General features: G+C 42.0%; 2 protein-coding genes across 5 annotated transcripts in view; one reads left to right on the forward strand and one right to left on the reverse strand.

Moving 5' to 3' along the window:
• LOC126329703 (phospholipid-transporting ATPase IF-like) overlaps positions 1-17,944 on the reverse strand; it is a 613,381-nt gene that overhangs the window by 301,564 nt on the left and 293,873 nt on the right. The window lies entirely within an intron of this gene.
• LOC126329789 (nascent polypeptide-associated complex subunit alpha-like) lies at positions 14,501-15,708 on the forward strand. 2 transcript variants are annotated; one of them, XM_049996210.1, is made up of 2 exons: positions 14,501-14,645; positions 14,757-15,708. In XM_049996210.1, the coding sequence occupies exon 2, from the start codon at positions 14,801-14,803 to the stop codon at positions 15,449-15,451; it is 651 nt and encodes a 216-aa protein (XP_049852167.1). In that variant the 5' UTR covers positions 14,501-14,645; positions 14,757-14,800; the 3' UTR covers positions 15,452-15,708. The 2 variants fall into 2 exon arrangements, with proteins under 2 accessions (XP_049852167.1, XP_049852169.1); XM_049996212.1 differs by having other exon boundaries at positions 14,505-14,645; positions 14,730-15,708.

A 17,944-nucleotide genomic window follows, 5' to 3' on the forward strand; every position in this document is an offset into this window, starting at 1 on the left:
TAGTTATTTTATATTTAACTATCGTCAACTTCAGACCACTCACGGGTTATCTGTATCAAAGGAGAACAAAGTATGAATAAAGTGTATACAATTATTAAAGATAGTGTCTCATAAAAGATTATTCATGCATATTATACTGACATTATTCACAGACTGTCCCACAAATATATGAAGAATATAGTTACACAGAATATAGTTACACAGCTTTTTCATTTATGTATTCCACAACTGAAATAGCTACTCATTTTGAAATGTTCTACTATAGTTTAACGTATTATGCCCCGTATCTTGCAATTTAAATAAAAAATTAAAGTGCCTGGGACAATCCTGAGAACGAGTCTTTTGTTGCCATGACCAAAATATATTAAGTTACAGTCTCAAAGGTATACCAGGCAGTTGAACTTGGAAATTCTCTTACTGTCTAATTACAACCGGTGGGGGGGGGGGGGGGGGGGGGGAGCTCCGTGACCTCGAACTTAAAACTTAAAACAGTCATTGGATGTCACCCGAGTGACAGATCCGTAGGGGATATTTCAGCCGTTCTAAAGCTGCCCACGTCGACTGTTGGTGATGTGACTGTGAAGTGGAAACGCGAAGGACCAGACCACGACTAAACCAAGACCTCATGTCGAGCATTGCGGAGGAAGGCTGTAAAAAATCGGACGTAATGAGCGGAAGGAATCACTCGTTAGTTCCAAAGCCGTACCAGCGTGCACCTGGGACAATGACTCTGTCTATGGAGTTAAAAATAATGGTGTATAACGGTCGAGCAGCTCTTCATGTGTCACACATTTCTGGAGTCAGTGCTAAGCGACGCTTGAGGTGGCGTGAACAGCGACGCCACTGGACGACTGGATGTGGGGTGATGAATCACCATGTGCAGTGACAACAGCGGAGTACGGGGGAGGCGCTGTTACGGGTGGAGACGTCTTTCATGGTTGTGTTGTCGTCCCATAACTGGGCTTAAGAAAACGCTAAAAGTGGATGCATATGAACACATTTACACGTCTGTGTACTGCGTACGGTAGAGGAGCAGCAGGGAGACGATGTAGTATCTGTGAGCCAATAGGGACGATGACATCCCTGAAAGTGACTGACTTGGCCAAAGGCCCGACCTGAACCTATGGGTCACCACTGGGACGAGTTGGAGCGTCGAGTCCGCTCCATTCCCCCGGCGTCCAGCCAGTTCACTTTTCTGGTTTAGAATCTTGTGAAAGAAACGGCTGCTATTCCTCCAGGCATTCAGACAGCTCGTTAAGTGTTCCCAGCAGTACGAACACATTACTGTCCACTAACAGGTGTCTAGTTACTTTTGTCAGGTAGTGTACACGCAATTGGAAAATTTCACTATAAATAAGAGAATGAGGGTACAATCAGTTGTCTATATATAGGGTACGTCAAAGAGAATCATCCGATATGGGACGTCTATATTTCTGAAACTAATAAACATGTATAATGAATTTTGTATTTTGATGAACCAGGAACTCAAAACGTTTTATTTTCGTACCTTGTCATAGGTGTTCAACATGCCTCCCTCGAGACGTACGGAATCTGTCAATGCGGTATTCAAATTGTTCACACACTGCAGCGAGCATGTCTTGAGTTACACCTTCCACAGCTGCTGTTATGCGGTATCTCAGTTCATTCATTGTTGGTATCGAGGTGCATAAAAAGAATCTTTTATAAACCCCCACCAGAAATAATCACATACAGTTAGGTCCGGTGAGCGTAGAGGCCAGTAATGTAAGGCAGAATCATTTGGTCCAGCGCGACAGATCCATCGTTCAGTAATCATTTGATTTCAAAATTTGCGCACTTCCAGATACCAGTGTGGCGGCGGCCCATCCTGTTCGCAAGTGAAGTCGTTCGAATCAGTCTCCAACCGTGGGCAAAGAAAGTTCTCAAGCTTATTGAGATATGTGCTTCTTGTAACAGTGTTCTCGGAGAAGAAAAATGAACCGTACACTTTTTCCCGTGAAAGTGCACAAAACACAGCACACTGCTGCTACCTAGAGGGAACCATATAAAACTCGAAATCTAGCTCTTTCCAACCGTACATTGTTCATACACATATCTCAAATAACATAATAGTTACGATTTTTTTAATTGGATGATTCTTTTTTATGCTCCCTGTAGTTCTATTAGTCGCAATTTAAATTGCAGTAGAGCCATGTTACTTACAACTTTTTATACCACAGTCAACATTTTGTCAAAATAGTCCAATTACATTAAAAGTATAAATACAGTACAATTACAAAGAGCGTACTGCACACAGATGCAACCAGCCACATAGTATGTTGTATCTAAGAGCGGGATCGGACGTCATTGCTTTTATTTTGCATTGAGCACCAAACCTCTCTAAAGTTTGTTGTTGTTGTTGTTGTTGTTGTTGTTGTTGTTGTCTTCAGTCCTGGGACTGGTTTGATGCAGCTCTCCATGCTACTCTATCCTGTGCAAGCTTCTTCATCTCGCAGTACCAACTACAACCTACATCCTTCTGAATCTGATTAGTGTATTCATCTCTTGGTCTCCCTCTACGATTTTTACCCTCCACGCTGCCCTCCAATACTAAATTGGTGATCCCTTGGTATCTCAGAAAATGTCCTACCAACCGATCCCTTCTTCTAGTCAACTTGTGCCACAAACGCCTCTTCTCCCCAATCCTATTCAGTACCTGCTCATTAGTTATGTGATCTACCCATCTAATCTTCAGCATTCTTCTGTAGCACCACATTTCGAAAGCTTCTATTCACTTCCTGTCCAAACTATTTATCGTCCATTTTTCACTTCCGTACATGGCAACACTCCATACAAATACTTTCAGAAACGACTTCCTGACACTTAAATCTATACTCGATGTTAACAAATTTCTCTTCTTCAGAAACGCTTTCCTTGCCATTGCCAGTCTACATTTTATATCCTCTCTACTTCGACCATCATCACTTATTTTACTCCCGAATTACCAAAACTCCTTATCTACTTTGAGTGTCTCATTTCCTAATCTAATTCCGTCAGCATCACCCGACTTAATTCGACTACATTCCATTATCCTCGTTTTGCTTTTATTGATGTTCATCTTATATCCTCCTTTCAAGACACTGTTCATTCCGTTCAACTGCTCTTCCAAGTCCTTTGCTGTCTCTGACACAATTACAATGTCATCTGCGAACCTCAAAGTTTTTATTTCTTCTCCATGGATTTTAATACCTACTCCGAATTTTTCTTTTGTTTCCTTCACTGCTTGCTCAATATACAGATTGAATAACATCGGGGAGAGGCTACAACCCTGTCTCACTCTCTTCCCAACCGCTGCTTCCCTTTCATGTCCCTCGACTCTTATAACTGCCATCTGGTTTATATAATTCTGTGACACACTCTGCATAATTCCTATACAGTGTATGTATGAATACTCTTTCTATGGGGTACTAGCTGTAGTTACTGTATACGGTTTACATATAGTGTGTTCTCAGTTGATGCAGGAGATTGGTCTGAAATCTTAGTCAATAATAAAACTGTATTACACACGACAGTTCCTAACCCTCACGAAACTATCGAACGCCGACTGCATAAAATATTTCAGTGCAGTTTGTGCTTTGCACAATACCTTCTGGCCTGGCAACAGTTTAAAAAAAAATCCGACCGTGATAATAAAAGGAAGAGGGCAGCTGCGGTTTAAAACAGATACTGGTCAAACAATTCTTGTGTGGCCAAGAAAGGCATAAATGCAACTTGCTACACACACAAATGAATGTTATGTATCGATCTTCAGAAATGAATTTAATTGAAGTAGCTCCCAAAACTTTTAATACGTGATGAAACAACTGCAGATTTAACTGTCAATCACTATGACGGACGGTGCGGGATGAGCGCGCAACGGCCGGTACACGGGACGTTGAGGCGGGCCGGCACCCCGCCGTCCGCAGACCCTGAGGAGCGGCCGTGCAGACTCGCGGGCTGACACCCACGGCTGACCTCAGAGCGACGCTAATTTGTTTAGATCCCGCGCCTGTTAACGTGCCTCTACTACGTCAGCAAGCGTTGACCTTACAAAATACACGTAATAACTTTTTGCAATCGCGTGCTCCGCGCTGCGTCAGTGTAGCCACTGGCGCCATGCGGAAGTTTTTGTGACAGGCGCAGCTGAATCAGAACTGGCATCACTCTTAAATACGAACACGGTCAAAAACAAATTTTCCTGAGGAGTACATGAATAAGTGTGATATGGTTAAAAAAACTCGCGGCAGTAACAGAAAATAATCCAATGGAACGTCTTGTGAGTCATGGGTTCTTGCGCAAAAAATTTTCGCAGTGAGTTAAAGAGATAATAAATGACTCTCACTCACTCGTGTAACATCATTAATATCACCAGCAGCATTATCACTCTAAGCCATTGGCATCTGTTCGATTAAGAATCCTACACTGCACTATCCCATCAAAAGTATCCAGACACCCACATTGAAGCGCCAAAGAAACAAGTATAGGCATGCGTATTCAAATACAGAGATATGTAAACAGGCAGAATAAGGCGCTGCGGTCGGCAACGTCTATATAAGACAGCAAGTGTCTGGCGCAGTTGTTAGATTGGTTACTCCTGATACAATGGAAGGTTATCAAGATTTAAGTGAGTTTGAACGTGGTGTTATGGTCGACGCACGAGCGATGGGACACAGCATCTTCGAGGTAGAAATGAAGTGGGGATTTTCCCGTACGATCATTTTACCAGTGTACCGTGATGTCAGGAATCAGGTAAAACAACAAATCTCCACATCGCTGTGACCGGAAAAAGATCCTGTGAGAACGGGACCAACGACGACTGAAGAGAATCGTTCAACGTGACAGAAGCGCAACCCTTCTGCACGTTGCTGCAGATTTCAATGTTGGGCCATCAACAAGTGTCAGCGTGCGAACCATTCAACGAAACATAATCGATATGGGCTTTCGGAGCCGAAGGACCACTCGTGTGCCCTTGAAGACTGCACGACACAAAGCTTTACGCCTCGCCTGGGCCTGTCAACACCGACATTGGACTGTTGATGACTAGAAACTTGTTGCCTGGTCGGACGAGTCTCGTTTCAAACTGTCAAACTGTATCGAGCGGAAGGGCGTGTACGTGTTTGGAGACAACCTCACGAATCCATGGATTGTGCATGTCAGCAGGGGACTGTTCAAGCTGGTGGAAGCTCTACAATGGTGTGGGGCGTGTGCAATTTGAGTGATATGGGACCCCTGAAACGTCTAGATACGACTCTGACAGGTGACACGTACGTAAGCATCTTGTCTGATCAACTGCACCCATTCAGTCCATAGTGGATTCCGACGGACTTGGGCAGGTGCAGCAGGACAAGACGACACCCCAGACGTCCATAATTGCTACAGAGTGGCCCCAGAAACACTCTTCTGAGTTTAAATATTTCCGCTGGCCACCAAACTTCCAAGATATGAACATTTTTGATCATATCTGCGATGCCTTGCAACGTGCAGTTCGCAAGAGATCTCCACCCCTCGTACTTTCACGGATTTGTGGACAGCCCTGCAGATCCATGGTGTCATTTCCCTCCAGCACTAATTGAAGCGCAGCGGTTAGACACTGGACTAGCATTCGGGAGGACGACTGTTCAATCCCGCGTCCGGCCATCCTGATTTAGGTTTTCCGTGATTTCCCTAAATCGCTCCAGGCAAATGCCGGGATGGTTCCTTTGAAAGGGCACGGCCGACTTCCTTCCCCGTCCTTCCCTAATCCGATGAGACCGATGACCTTGCTGTCCGGTCTCCTTCCCCAAACAACCCAACCCAACCCCCACTAATTGAAACATTAGTGGCGTCCATGCCACGTCGTGTTGCGGCATTTCTGCGTGCTCGCGGGGGCTCTGCACAATATTAGGCAGGTGTACCACTTTTGTTTGGTTCTTCAGCGTATTAGTGGACATTGATAGGACGGCTTAAAGTCTGCTGGCGACTTTTAGTGAGATATCTGAATGTCTGAGGAGGAATGGCAACCTATTCATCACAAAGGTGTTCGACTTTCTTCAGATCGTGTCTCTAGGCAGGAATGTTATTGTCCTTAAACCACTGCCTCAGAGGTAGTGCTTGGTGACAGGCGGCATTGTCATGCTGATACAAGTAATTATCGTTTCCGAACTGTTTGTGTACTGTACGCAGTAGACAACGCTGTAAAATGTATATATACTTCCGTCTTTAACATCTGCTTAAGTACAGTAAGGAGACAACGAACCCCCACCCCCACTCCACACACACACACACACACACACACACACACACACACACACACACACACACACACACACACATACCCCTTAGGACTGCCTCCTCCGTACTTCCCCGTGGGCAATGCACATCATAGCAGGCGACTTTGTACAGGGATTCGGCAAAGCCGAACCCTACCATCGTACTGCCACCCCAAATCACTCGTGCTCAGTCATCCACTGTGATGTGGCGGCACTCTTTACGCCAGCTCAAGCGTCATCTGGCCTGGACTACAGACTTGTATGGCCTATGAGAAGCTGATCGACCATTGTACCCCATTCTTTTTAACTCCCTGCGTACGAGGCTGCATTGTCTGGTTTGCCGGTAGCAGTTTGGAGCTAACGAGTGAGTCCCTTTCGCTGATTTCAGGGATTTTTATACAGCCATCCTCCGCACTGCTCGACGCTCCCTGTCGATTAGTACGGAGGTCTGTATGATCTTGATTTAGCTGTGGTTGTCTCTTAGCGTTTCCACTCCAGTCAGTTTTAAAAGGTTTAAAATATCCTTGCTAGACTTGTTACTCGGGTGATATCCAATTATTACCTCATGTTCGGAGTTGCTGAACTATCCTAACCGACCCAATTTACCGTCACTGCTTCTCTATTGACAACACAAACTCCCCGACCCCTTCTACACTAATTTAGAATTATATATTAATACCTTCAGCTGCTGACAGTCGTTGACATATATCAACAGGGAGAGGTGAAAATGTGTGCCCCGACAGGGACGCGAACCTCCTGCTGACATGGCAGACGCTCTATCCATCTGAGCCACCGAGGGCACAGAGGAGAGTGCGACTGCAGGGACTATCTCGCTCACGCCTCCCGCGACATCCACATTCTCGCCATATATGTCCACACACTACATTCGTAGTGTCCGTACCCAACACACTCATTAGTCTTCGAAGACATTCATACCAAGTCCCGTAAGAGTTAGGGCAATATGTGTGCATCCGCACAGAAGAGGAAGTTCATGGCCGATATTGCCAGAACTATATACTTATATGGATATCTGTGTCGTCGGTGACTCAGATGAATAGAGCGTCTGCCATGTAAGCAGAGGATCGCGGGTTCGAGTCTCGGTCGGGGCACACATTTTCACCTGTCCCCGTTGTTAGCCTATTTATCAACGCCTGTCAGCAGCTGAAGGTATTAATATATAATTCTAATTTCGTTCTAGACGGCTGCAAGTCAACATATCCATATAAACATATATCCTTCTATACTGGCTCGTCTCCCTCTGGTGACATCTAGTGGTTAATTCCGCATTACATAGGGGTGTCCAGACTTTTTGATCAGATAGTGTATTTCGACTGCACGTGACAAAAAATAAAATTTGCACCAGGTAACAGATAACTAGTTCTGCAGTAAACCACAATTCTATAACAGTTCTGCTTTTTCAGTTGTAGAGCAACAGGAGACAGGAACTAGGGAGGATGGTGTCTACTCTTCCGTCGATGTCAAATACAGACAATAATTCGGCATGAAAGCTGCATTGGACTTATAAATGGATCGACCTGTCATTCGCCTAAAGATATTTAGGAAAAGTACGAAAAACCTAAATCTTATATGGCCGGACTCAGATTCTAAACGCCGCTCCTCTCGCACACATGACAATAGATGTGTTTTTAAGTACAAGGTGAGTCTGAAATGTTCGGTGAATGGTCTCAGAAGATAAAGAAAGCATCAGTTACAATCGAAGTACATTTACTTGCCTTCAAAGTAATCACAATTAGCTAAAACACATTTGTTCCAATGCCGCTAGAAACTGTCAGCAAACACTTCTTGTGGAATCGCTCGAAGCACCGAGGTCACGCTTTGTTGGATATTAGCATCATTAACAGCAGATGGGTCCTGGTGCGACCGCTACGATCCGGAGACTATGCAGCAGTTACTGGCAAGATGTTCATCGTCTTCCCCGTCTCCCAAAAAGGTCAGCTGCCAACGTCCAAGATCAAAACAACGATGATCGCTTTTACCGACAGCAAGCACTTGATCCATTATGAAAGCAATGTCTGAAAGAAGCTGCACAAGTGTTTAGTCAGAGCTTGATAAGATTTCCAAGTGGTCCAAAGACTGGTTATTAGTTTTAAATGATCACAATTGTAGAATCCTACACTTCAAAAAAAGAAAAAAAAACAACAACATAGAATCGTATAATATAACTGAAGCACAGCTGGAATCTGTCAATTCATACAAATACCTGGGTGAAACATTTTGTAAGGATCCGAGATGGAATGGTAATCTCAATCGTAGGTGGAGCAGGTGCCGAACTTGAGCAGAATACTAGGGAAATGCAGTCAGTCTACAAAGGAGATTGCGTACAAGCACTTATGCGACCCATCATAGAATATTGCTCAAGTGTATGGGACCCATACGAAATAGGACTATCACGTGACATTGAAAGTATACAGAGAAGCGCTGCACGAGTGGTCACAGGTTTGTTTGGCCCATGGGAGAGCGTCGCGGAGATGCTTAAAGAACTGAAATGAAGGAATCTCGAAGATAGACGTAAAGTATACCCTGAAAGACTAATTACAAAATTTCAAGAACCGGTTTTAAACGATGACACAGGGAATACATTACAACCCCCTATTTATATCTCCCGTAGGGATAGTGAGGAAAAGATTAGGTTAATTACAGCAGGCACAGAGGCATTCAAACAGTCATCCTTCCCAATCTCTACACGTGAATGGAACAGGAAAATATCCTAATATAATCGGTACAATGGCCATGCAGTTCACGGTAAGTTTGCAGAGTATTGATGTGGATGCAGGATTTCAACCCGAGGAAGGATTGCAAGACGATGAACGCCATGCTGCTGTCACTTGGTCACCGGATCGTACTGTAGCATCAAGTCTCATCTCCTGTGATGATGCGAAAATCTAACAAAGCGTGACTACGGGGCTTCGAGCGATTGCAGAAGAAGCTTTCGCTGACATTTTACATAACTGATGTCAGAACTGCGTTGTAGCTGATGATGGTTAGCTAGGCCAGTAATGGCTTTTTATTTGTAACTATTATTTCATTAATATTCAGAGACTATTCACCGGCCGGCCGGTGTGGCCGAGCGGTTCTAGGCGCTACAGTCTGGAACCGCGCGACCGCTACGGACGCAGGTTCGAATCCTTCCTCGGGCATGGATATATGTGATATCCTTAAGTTAGTTAGGTTTAAGAAGTTCCAAGTTCTAGGGAACTGACGACCTCAGAAGTTAAGTCCCATAGTGCTCAGAGCCTTTTTCACCATTTGAACTATTTACCGAATTTTTCAGACGCAGCTTGTAGGAGGTGCACTGCAATCGTTCGATCAGCCACTGCAAGACAGCACTACAGATATTGTCGACAACTGTAAATGCCAGTGTTATGGGCAGAGGTTACATGACGGCTGTAGTAGTGGCCAGTCCATTTCTCGGTAAACATTTCGTTTTCACGTGACTTTTCATCATTCAACAGTATTTTGCCAGTTGTTCGTATGCACGTGTTGTAGACCCATTTCGTGGGAAAAAAACCAGCTACCGCAGTGCCAAACAATTCAGTAATAACAGGAATGATCGTCCATTTCCGGGAATAGGATCAGATGCAGACATGAAGAGAACAGACAGATTGACGATTTTGACGGACACTAAACTGCTTGAAATGAGAAATGTGATGCTCCGTTCGCCTACGTAAGGTTTGAAGAGATTAGCTGTGTAGTCTCAGATGTCGTGTGGTACTGCTCAGAAAATGATGCTGAAGTTAAAATTTCGTGCGTATCATGTTCGTGCTATCCAGGAACTGAAGGCAGAATAAAGAAAAGCGACTAGCGTACTGGACATGGTTCTGATCGTTTGTTAACATCCGTGGAATCGCAGAACCGAACGGCGTTTTCTAGTTTGACGAGGCGTGGTTTCATCTTAGTGGACACGTCAGCAATCGAGATGCACAGGAATTTGGTCATCAGAAAATTCACATGTCTTTTATGAAAACGACTTGCACTGTCAGAAAATTGGAGTTTGGTATGACGTATCGCATTGTCGAATAGTAGGCTATACTTTCTTTGAAACTGCAGCGAACAGAATTGTGTACCAAGACAACATTACACTGTTTCTTTCGTTTCTTGAGGTGGACGTACGCGACTTTTCGATTAATCTGTAGAACTGAGTGTTAGTAACATCTAGTCGCAAGATTAGCCGAAATTGTGAGCGAAGGTTGAAATCCTTTGGGTGAAACTTACGTTACTGCAAACCAATAACGAACATTGGAATCAAAATGTACTGAGGGAAACGAAAAATTGAAGCCGCAAAATTTACGCTCAAACATCATTATTGTGCCATCGGCAGCTAAGGTAAAGTAAGACTGCCAGCTTCAAGAAGAAATATAGTTCTCGAAATTAATGCACTGAATCCAAAATGTGTTTATTCTTTAGTTGTAGTGCAGTGTAGTCTCTTGTTGAAGATTATAACGCAGTGTCACAGAAACGCCAGCTGAATTGTACTTTGCAAGATAGAATTCTTGGACGCCTAACATCAAGTAAGATAATGACCACAGCTCAGCAACCTTGATGTACCATAAACTGCGATTTCTATGTTTAGTCGACAGTTCCGAGAGGAAATTTTTCCACGTACACAAGCAGAAGATCATCCAAGAGTAGCTGCTCCACAGCAGTGCCAAAACCTGATTTTAACTTTATCATAAAAAAACAATACCACAGCAAGACAACTGTTTTAAAAGCTTACAGAGGTTTCTGGGGTTTCGGTATCCCTCTGTCTCAGGAGAGTTGGCTTGTACGTCAGACGTTCAACTGTGTGATTTCCGCTGACAAAAGTTCAGGGGTAAGTCTCTTCGTTGGTCACCAACATCAAGATTGAACCACGAATGAATAGAGGGGCGTGCTGTTCACATAGAATTATGGCTTCAGTTTGCAGAATCATTCTCAAAGCACTTTCATCTGTAGAGAAAATGGTAGTCGATACAATTAACACAAACATCTTGGAAAGGCACGGTGTTGGTGAGGGCATAGTGCAGGGAAGGAATGCGTTAAGTGAGCGCACAGAATCTCACATCTTTGTTGGTGGTCAGGAGAATACTGTTCACATCCATAGGTACGTAGATTACGTACCGTAATCGTATGCTTCTTTTTTCCCAGGTGAAGTTACCTCAAGTATTCTATTTACGAAAAATATTCTCCATCTGCATCGAGCCGTTATGGAGGGACTGGCCAGAGAGCTCTTAAACCACGTCCGTGAGAACATGTGATGTAGCTGCCAAGTATGAGTGGCGGCTATAAAAGAGATGTAACCGTATCTGCTATTTGCTGTTGCGAAAGAGGTTTTTTGGTTTTATTATATTATTGTAAAAAAGAGTATCGTCGTTTTCATAACTACGCTAAATACATGTTTTGACGTTATTGTGTAACCACATATCCCGTGACCGAATTTCACTTCGTTCTGTATAACCAATCCAACGTCCTATTCACTTAGTATCACTCATTTCTTGATTATGCTTGACTTTAAGCCCCTACTCTGGAAAGAGATCTTACAGTAGGTGCAATACTTATCAAGAAAGGAGTTGGATGCCCGGAACTGGTTGTGCACGTCTTCAGAATGAAGTGTAGTGAGTGGAGCAAAGTTGATTTGAAAGAAAGAAAACTTTTTTTTTCCATTGTCCGCTTAGTCGCGGAGTTAAAACCACAGTGAGAGTCCGGCGAACCGTTTCGCAGATGTGTGTCCCTAGTATACCCGCCCATCGCCTCACGTCGAACTTAAAAGTTCTGAACATACCGCGAGAACGTGAAGATGACTAGAGCAATAAATAGTCTCCCACCAAGTGCGAAATGCATGCTGTCATTCAGTTTATACATGCTGAGGGATTCCACCTGATTTCGTGCAATGCACATAATATTAACTGTCATGCTTCACAGCTAAGTGCGGCAATGGTACAGCAACTTTGAATTAGGACGTTCATGATGCAGGGGGTCAGGGAAGGAAGCGAACGTCAACCGACGATCTTGTTCGGCGAGTGGATCAGGCGATTCGAGAAAATCGTCTACGAAAGGCACTTCAGAACAAGCGAAGAGGAGTGTTGTCATCAAGCATTACCCTTCTTCATGAAAATGCTCGACCGCAGCTGCAACAAAAACGGGACAGTTTTTATACAAGGTGAACATTAATTAAGCCGACAAATAGCAGGGATTGATTTCTGACTGGAAATGGAGGAAAAAAAGTTTTCTTTATTACTTCAACTGTCGTTAGCTTTTCTTGTAATACGCAGTTCTTCGGCAAAAGGTACACTAGTAAAGTAATTATCTAACATTGTATTTCTTCCAGAATGTTTTGCCAAGTTCCTTCAGTGGTTGCTATCCTTTCTTATTTATGATGTCATCCACGGCATAACGACTGTTTCACATCTTTAAGCCAAAAGACTTGTCAGGTTTTTTACGGGTATTGTGTGTCATACTACACCTTCCTCTAAAAGAAACGCGTTGTTAGTCTGCAGTAAAGATCTGCACTCGGAACAAGGGCAGTTTTATAGCTATAGGTAAACAATCTCCATATATTACTGACATGTGCTGATCTGTCCCTTTCAAGTGGTGTTCCTTTTGTTCTTGTATCACCAGACCTTGTCATACTGCGCCTTTATTCTAATATTTTTGCTGAGAAGCAAGATTGATAGTAAGAAATCATTTCACTAGACAAAAAAAGTTCCCTTACAGTAATATGAGAATTATTTTTTTACAGTAGGTTAGATCAGTATCCCAACAAACTTTTACGGTTTACCATGGTGACATCTTGCATTTTCCCTTCTCGCTAGGCCAACATCTTGCTTTTCGTTTCTTAAATTTAGAATTTCCTTCCTTTTTGTTTCTTAAATTTAGAATTTCGTCCCACATTTCTATTGAAAAAAATATTGATAGAACTGTTTCATATCCGTTTTATCCCTCTAGCAAGTTCTTGGTGATTATTAAATGTTAGTTTTCCTCCATCTCCCTCATTTAGCAACTCTGTGATTCATTACTAGTTGGTAATAACCTGATATCTGTACTGGATATCGATCTCCAACAAATGGCACCTGGTCCTCAGGTCCCTATACAAATATTCACTTAAAGCAGAAGATTACTTGGCTGAAAATGGTGATCATCAGTGAATATATGTATGGTTCCTTTCTAAAAGATACCGCCGAGTTCTCTCCGTCTTTGTCCAGCACGAAATTTTTGTTCGTTCCTATCGACTTCCATGTCGCCGGGACATCGAATAATGATCTTTCTTGTGAAATGTCGATGCAGCAGAGGAAAATATGGACAAAAGATAATAATCTTTCAACTGACTCGAGGAACAAAACAGAAACTTTTTATGAATTAATGGATGATGGCGATCGGTAAACAGCTTTGTGTAAATTGTCCTTCTTTCTGCATCTGTACTATCATCATACTCTTTTTCTTTTCCTTTATTTTTATGTTTTGAAAATGCTACGTACCCCCTTTTCTAAGGAAAAAAAAAACATTGTGTACCCTTTGAGCCCGTTAATAGCCATTCCAAGAATCTGCTTTGTGGTGTTATAATGTTTATGTGGAAGTACCGATGAAATTAAATTATAGCGAGAAAAATTTTGAAGGAAACTTCATAAACGCGTTCACTGCGGCGGCGGTAACGCACTTGGAAAAAAAAAAAAAGAACCACAGAGAAATCACCAACAGAGGAAAAAAAATATCATATTTTTTACGTAGTGTTACTTGTCACACTAATTAATAGCATATATGGGCTATAAATTAATGTGATATATCACAGTATATTGAGACCAAAAGTCTCATCCAGTTTGTACTGTAAGACGCTGTACTGATCGGGCGTTAGTAAACAATACAGGCCCTAAGTAAACCCTACTGGTGCTAATTTTCGAAAGAAATGATAACGTTCATCAGATAAATCAAAGTGAACAACAGTTATCACACAGTTCCAAAACTTTAAGAGTGCCGGTATAAGGAAATAAGTACAATATCAATTTTTGTTTTTTTCGATTATTAAACCCGCAAGTAAGCTTCAGTAAAGGTGATTTCTTTAACTACAGGAGACTACAGTATATCGTAGGCCATGCTTATGCTCATTTACTGTCACTGGAAGCATTATCTGTATGTTACTGCTCATGTGCTGTATTTGAATTACGCGCAAGCCACCACGTGCGTGCGCACTTTTCCGCACTCCGTCCTTATTTTGTTCTCTATCATAGGCTGCCATCTGGTGGCAGCCACTGGAACGTCAAACTCCCGTCGTTCTTTTGTTCTCAACGCCATATTGATTCGGGCACGGTGTTGCTTCGTGTGGTGCTGTTAGTTCAGTTTCTCTGGCCGGTTTCACAGGAATAATATTTTGTATATTGCCAAGTTCTGCGACTTATTCGCTCAGTGAAAGTAAGTATTGAATTTCCCGTGATCGTAATTATATAATATTTAACATGACCGTCATACAAATCACGTGCATCTTTCCCGCTATAGTAAAATTTTGCGTTTTCCTTGTTGCAGTTGCGGCTTTCGCGTTACTGTAGGACCACATTTGAAAATTCAGCATGCCAGAGTTAACAGAGCTTGAAAAGGCATCGTCCTCAACAACGGAGGCGCGGACGGAAGCAGCTGCAGCCGGTTCGGGAACCGAATCTGACTCGGACGATACAATCCCTGAGCTTGAAGAAACTGGTGAGAGTACAGCTAGCAATGCTTTTCCGAGTGCAGCGTCTGGTATACCTGTGGACGCCATCAGCAAAGAAAAACAAAGTCGTGCTGAGAAAAAGGCGCGCAAGATAATGTCGAAGCTTGGCTTGAAGCCGGTTCAGGGAGTTAGTAGAGTTACCATTAGAAAATCCAAGAATATTCTCTTTGTAATAAGTAAACCCGATGTTTTCAAGAATCCGGCATCCGACACATACATTGTGTTCGGCGAGGCAAGGATCGAAGATTTGAGTCAGCAAGCACAAATGGCAGCTGCAGAAAAGTTTAAGGCAGCAGACGTATCAGGTGCAGCTGCAGCTGTGGGAGGAACTGCAGTTGTCTCTCCCATACAGGAAGAATCTGAGGAAGAAGATACTGATGAGACTGGTGTCGAAGAGAAAGACGTAGAATTGGTCATGTCACAAGCTAATGTTAGCCGTGGCAGGGCCATCAGAGCTCTTAAAAACAATAACAACGATATTGTGAATGCAATTATGGAACTAACAATGTGAATATAATACTTTGTTATTGTTTTTGGCATAAATGTGTTTTACAATCCTTAAAGCTGAAGGATTTTCTCCTTGGGTGATAATGTGCACTGCTCTGTTTGTAAATTTCAGTGATGAGTGTTGTTATTGGTGCCTGCCTGGACAATCTATTAAAAAGGCACAACAGATGAACTTTCCTCAATTTGTGTGCTCTGTTATTATGATTGCAAGAATTCTGATTTATTAATTTTGAGGTATACAATGTGTGCCAATGTGTTCCAATGTGTTCCATTAAAGTATTTAATTCATGAAAAAGGTTTTTTCTGTTACTTTTATCAAAAGCACTACAGTCATAATGATGGTAGTGTGAAGCAATCCCTCTAGTAAATGTGTGTTGAACAGTGCAGAGCTTGTAAAAGAAATGTAAGTTGAAGAATTGTGGATTGTCTGATTTGTTACAAATTATTTAGTTAGAAACATAATCTCAGATGTGTCACATCTTGCCACCTACCACTTTTTACTCTTAAAATAGGATGGTAAGTAAATGATTCTACAGCCTGTGTGTTTCATTGCTGTGCAACCTGCAGTGTGAATCAGCACCACTGAGTAAAAGTTTAACTTTACCATGAAAGAGTGGTTATTGTAATATGTTTTATTTGATAAAAATTGAGAAAAGGTTTTACAGCGATTGTTAGTGACTAGAGAGAGAATTGCTAGTTAGCAGTGGCTCATTGGCATGTTATGTTTATTTTATTTATGTGAATAAGCTAATTAGTTATCTGATACATAGAAGTGTTGAGAGTCCTGATTCTAAATTAGTTTATTAATGTTCCCCCTCCCCCCCCCCCCCCCCCCCCCGCTCCTTCCTGGAACTGTTATTTGTGTGGTCTTGTGTAGTTTGAGGCTTATGTTCACTTTTTGTGCCATGTTTAATAATTATGATATGTAAACACTGCTTTGTGATTTGTTCACAATGAGTCAGCAGCATTGGTTTGATGGGAAAATCTGGAAGGGAAAGTTTATTTACAGAAGTGGTGGCAGTGTGCTGGTGTTGGCAACAAGCAGTCATGAAGCTAATAATAAATGCTGTTCCTGCTCTGTAGTTGACTGGATCTTGTTTATACCCTTACATTCTCAGTTAATTATCCTCATAAAGTGAACATTTCTGTAACAAGACATTTGTGTTAATATGAACATCACATAATTCCAAGCACTCAACTGTCGTTTCCAATGTAGCACATGACACTGCCTCTGCTGTAAGTAAAATTTAACCAGTTTGAGGATATTGTGTTCATTTACTATGGAAGTTTGGGGGGGTCACAAAAATTTGGTTAGGCCTGATACAGTTTCTGTTAGTAATTCCCCATCTCCTTTCAGATGGCCCTGTAGCATGCATTAAGTAAGTGAAATGTTTGACTTGTTACTGTTAAGTTTTAAGCACATACAGGATGCAATGTTTCTTCATTACTTACAGTGCAGGAATATGTACAGCACTGTTCAGTTTTGGAGTAATGTCTGCATATAGTATGCAGGTGTTAGTATAATTCATTAATCGTGGAAATTAGATATTGAAAAGCAGTTTACAAGAGGGTTGTGTGTTACCAGTGATAGTCTCTCTCTCTCTCTCTCTCTCTCTCTCTCTCTCTCTCTCTCTCTCTCTCTCTCTCTGTGGGTGTGTGTCAAAGTTGAAAAATTTGGTATCCTGACTTCTTGAAATCTGATCCATAGTGTAGCACAAAGTGTAAGTTAGTTTGAGAAGTAATAATATGGTTGATGGTGAAGCAAGTGAATGTGAATTGCAAATAAAGGTTGTGGTAAGTCTGATCTGCAACATAACTTACTGTAATGTTTATGTTCATGCTACATATTTCACACACTTTTCATCATAAAAATTGAATCTTCAGAAAATGTATATTAAATAATGACTAAGCTTCCGAGTATCTTGTTGCATACTATGTACGTTTATTGTTCATAAACTACAAATATGCAAGGATGCTCACTACACAACTTAGCTCTCATATTGTTCTGGATTATTGTAATCACGTGATCAGTTGTGTGATATTGGTATCATGTATTTAATGTACAAATCTAAGCATTATTTCAGAATAGGCATGGCTATTTTTAGGAACTGGTCGGTTAGCAAAAGCTGAATAATTGTCTTGAAATGGTCTACCTTACTTCTATATCAGATTTTTTTAACAACCATCATATTATTACTGACCCTTAGGCATGGTGTCGGGCACACCCTAGAGGGTGTGAGACATACATCTGTTGCGATCACCTAATAATATGGTACAGTAGTTAAAGGTATTAAACTGTTTATTATGTTTGTAGTCTAAAGAAAACTGAAATGACCATTAACCTTCCTGACAATGTTCTTCAAAAGAATTAATGAACTAAAATAACCACACTGTCCACCCTGACTGAGCAGCCAGGTAGCAGTACTGGGACAACATGCTCCTCCCTCCCTCACCCCCTTCCTCTTTTTCTCTTGAAAAACACATTCAAAAGTTTAGA

This window comes from Schistocerca gregaria, chromosome 2 (assembly GCF_023897955.1).
Source record: "Schistocerca gregaria isolate iqSchGreg1 chromosome 2, iqSchGreg1.2, whole genome shotgun sequence".
Taxonomy (NCBI): domain Eukaryota; kingdom Metazoa; phylum Arthropoda; class Insecta; order Orthoptera; family Acrididae; genus Schistocerca; species Schistocerca gregaria.

Coding starts and splice junctions, on each gene's coding strand:
- LOC126329789 (XM_049996210.1), top strand. CDS start 14,801: ATGCCAGAGTTAACAGAGCTTGAAAAGGCATCGTCCTCAACAACGGAG.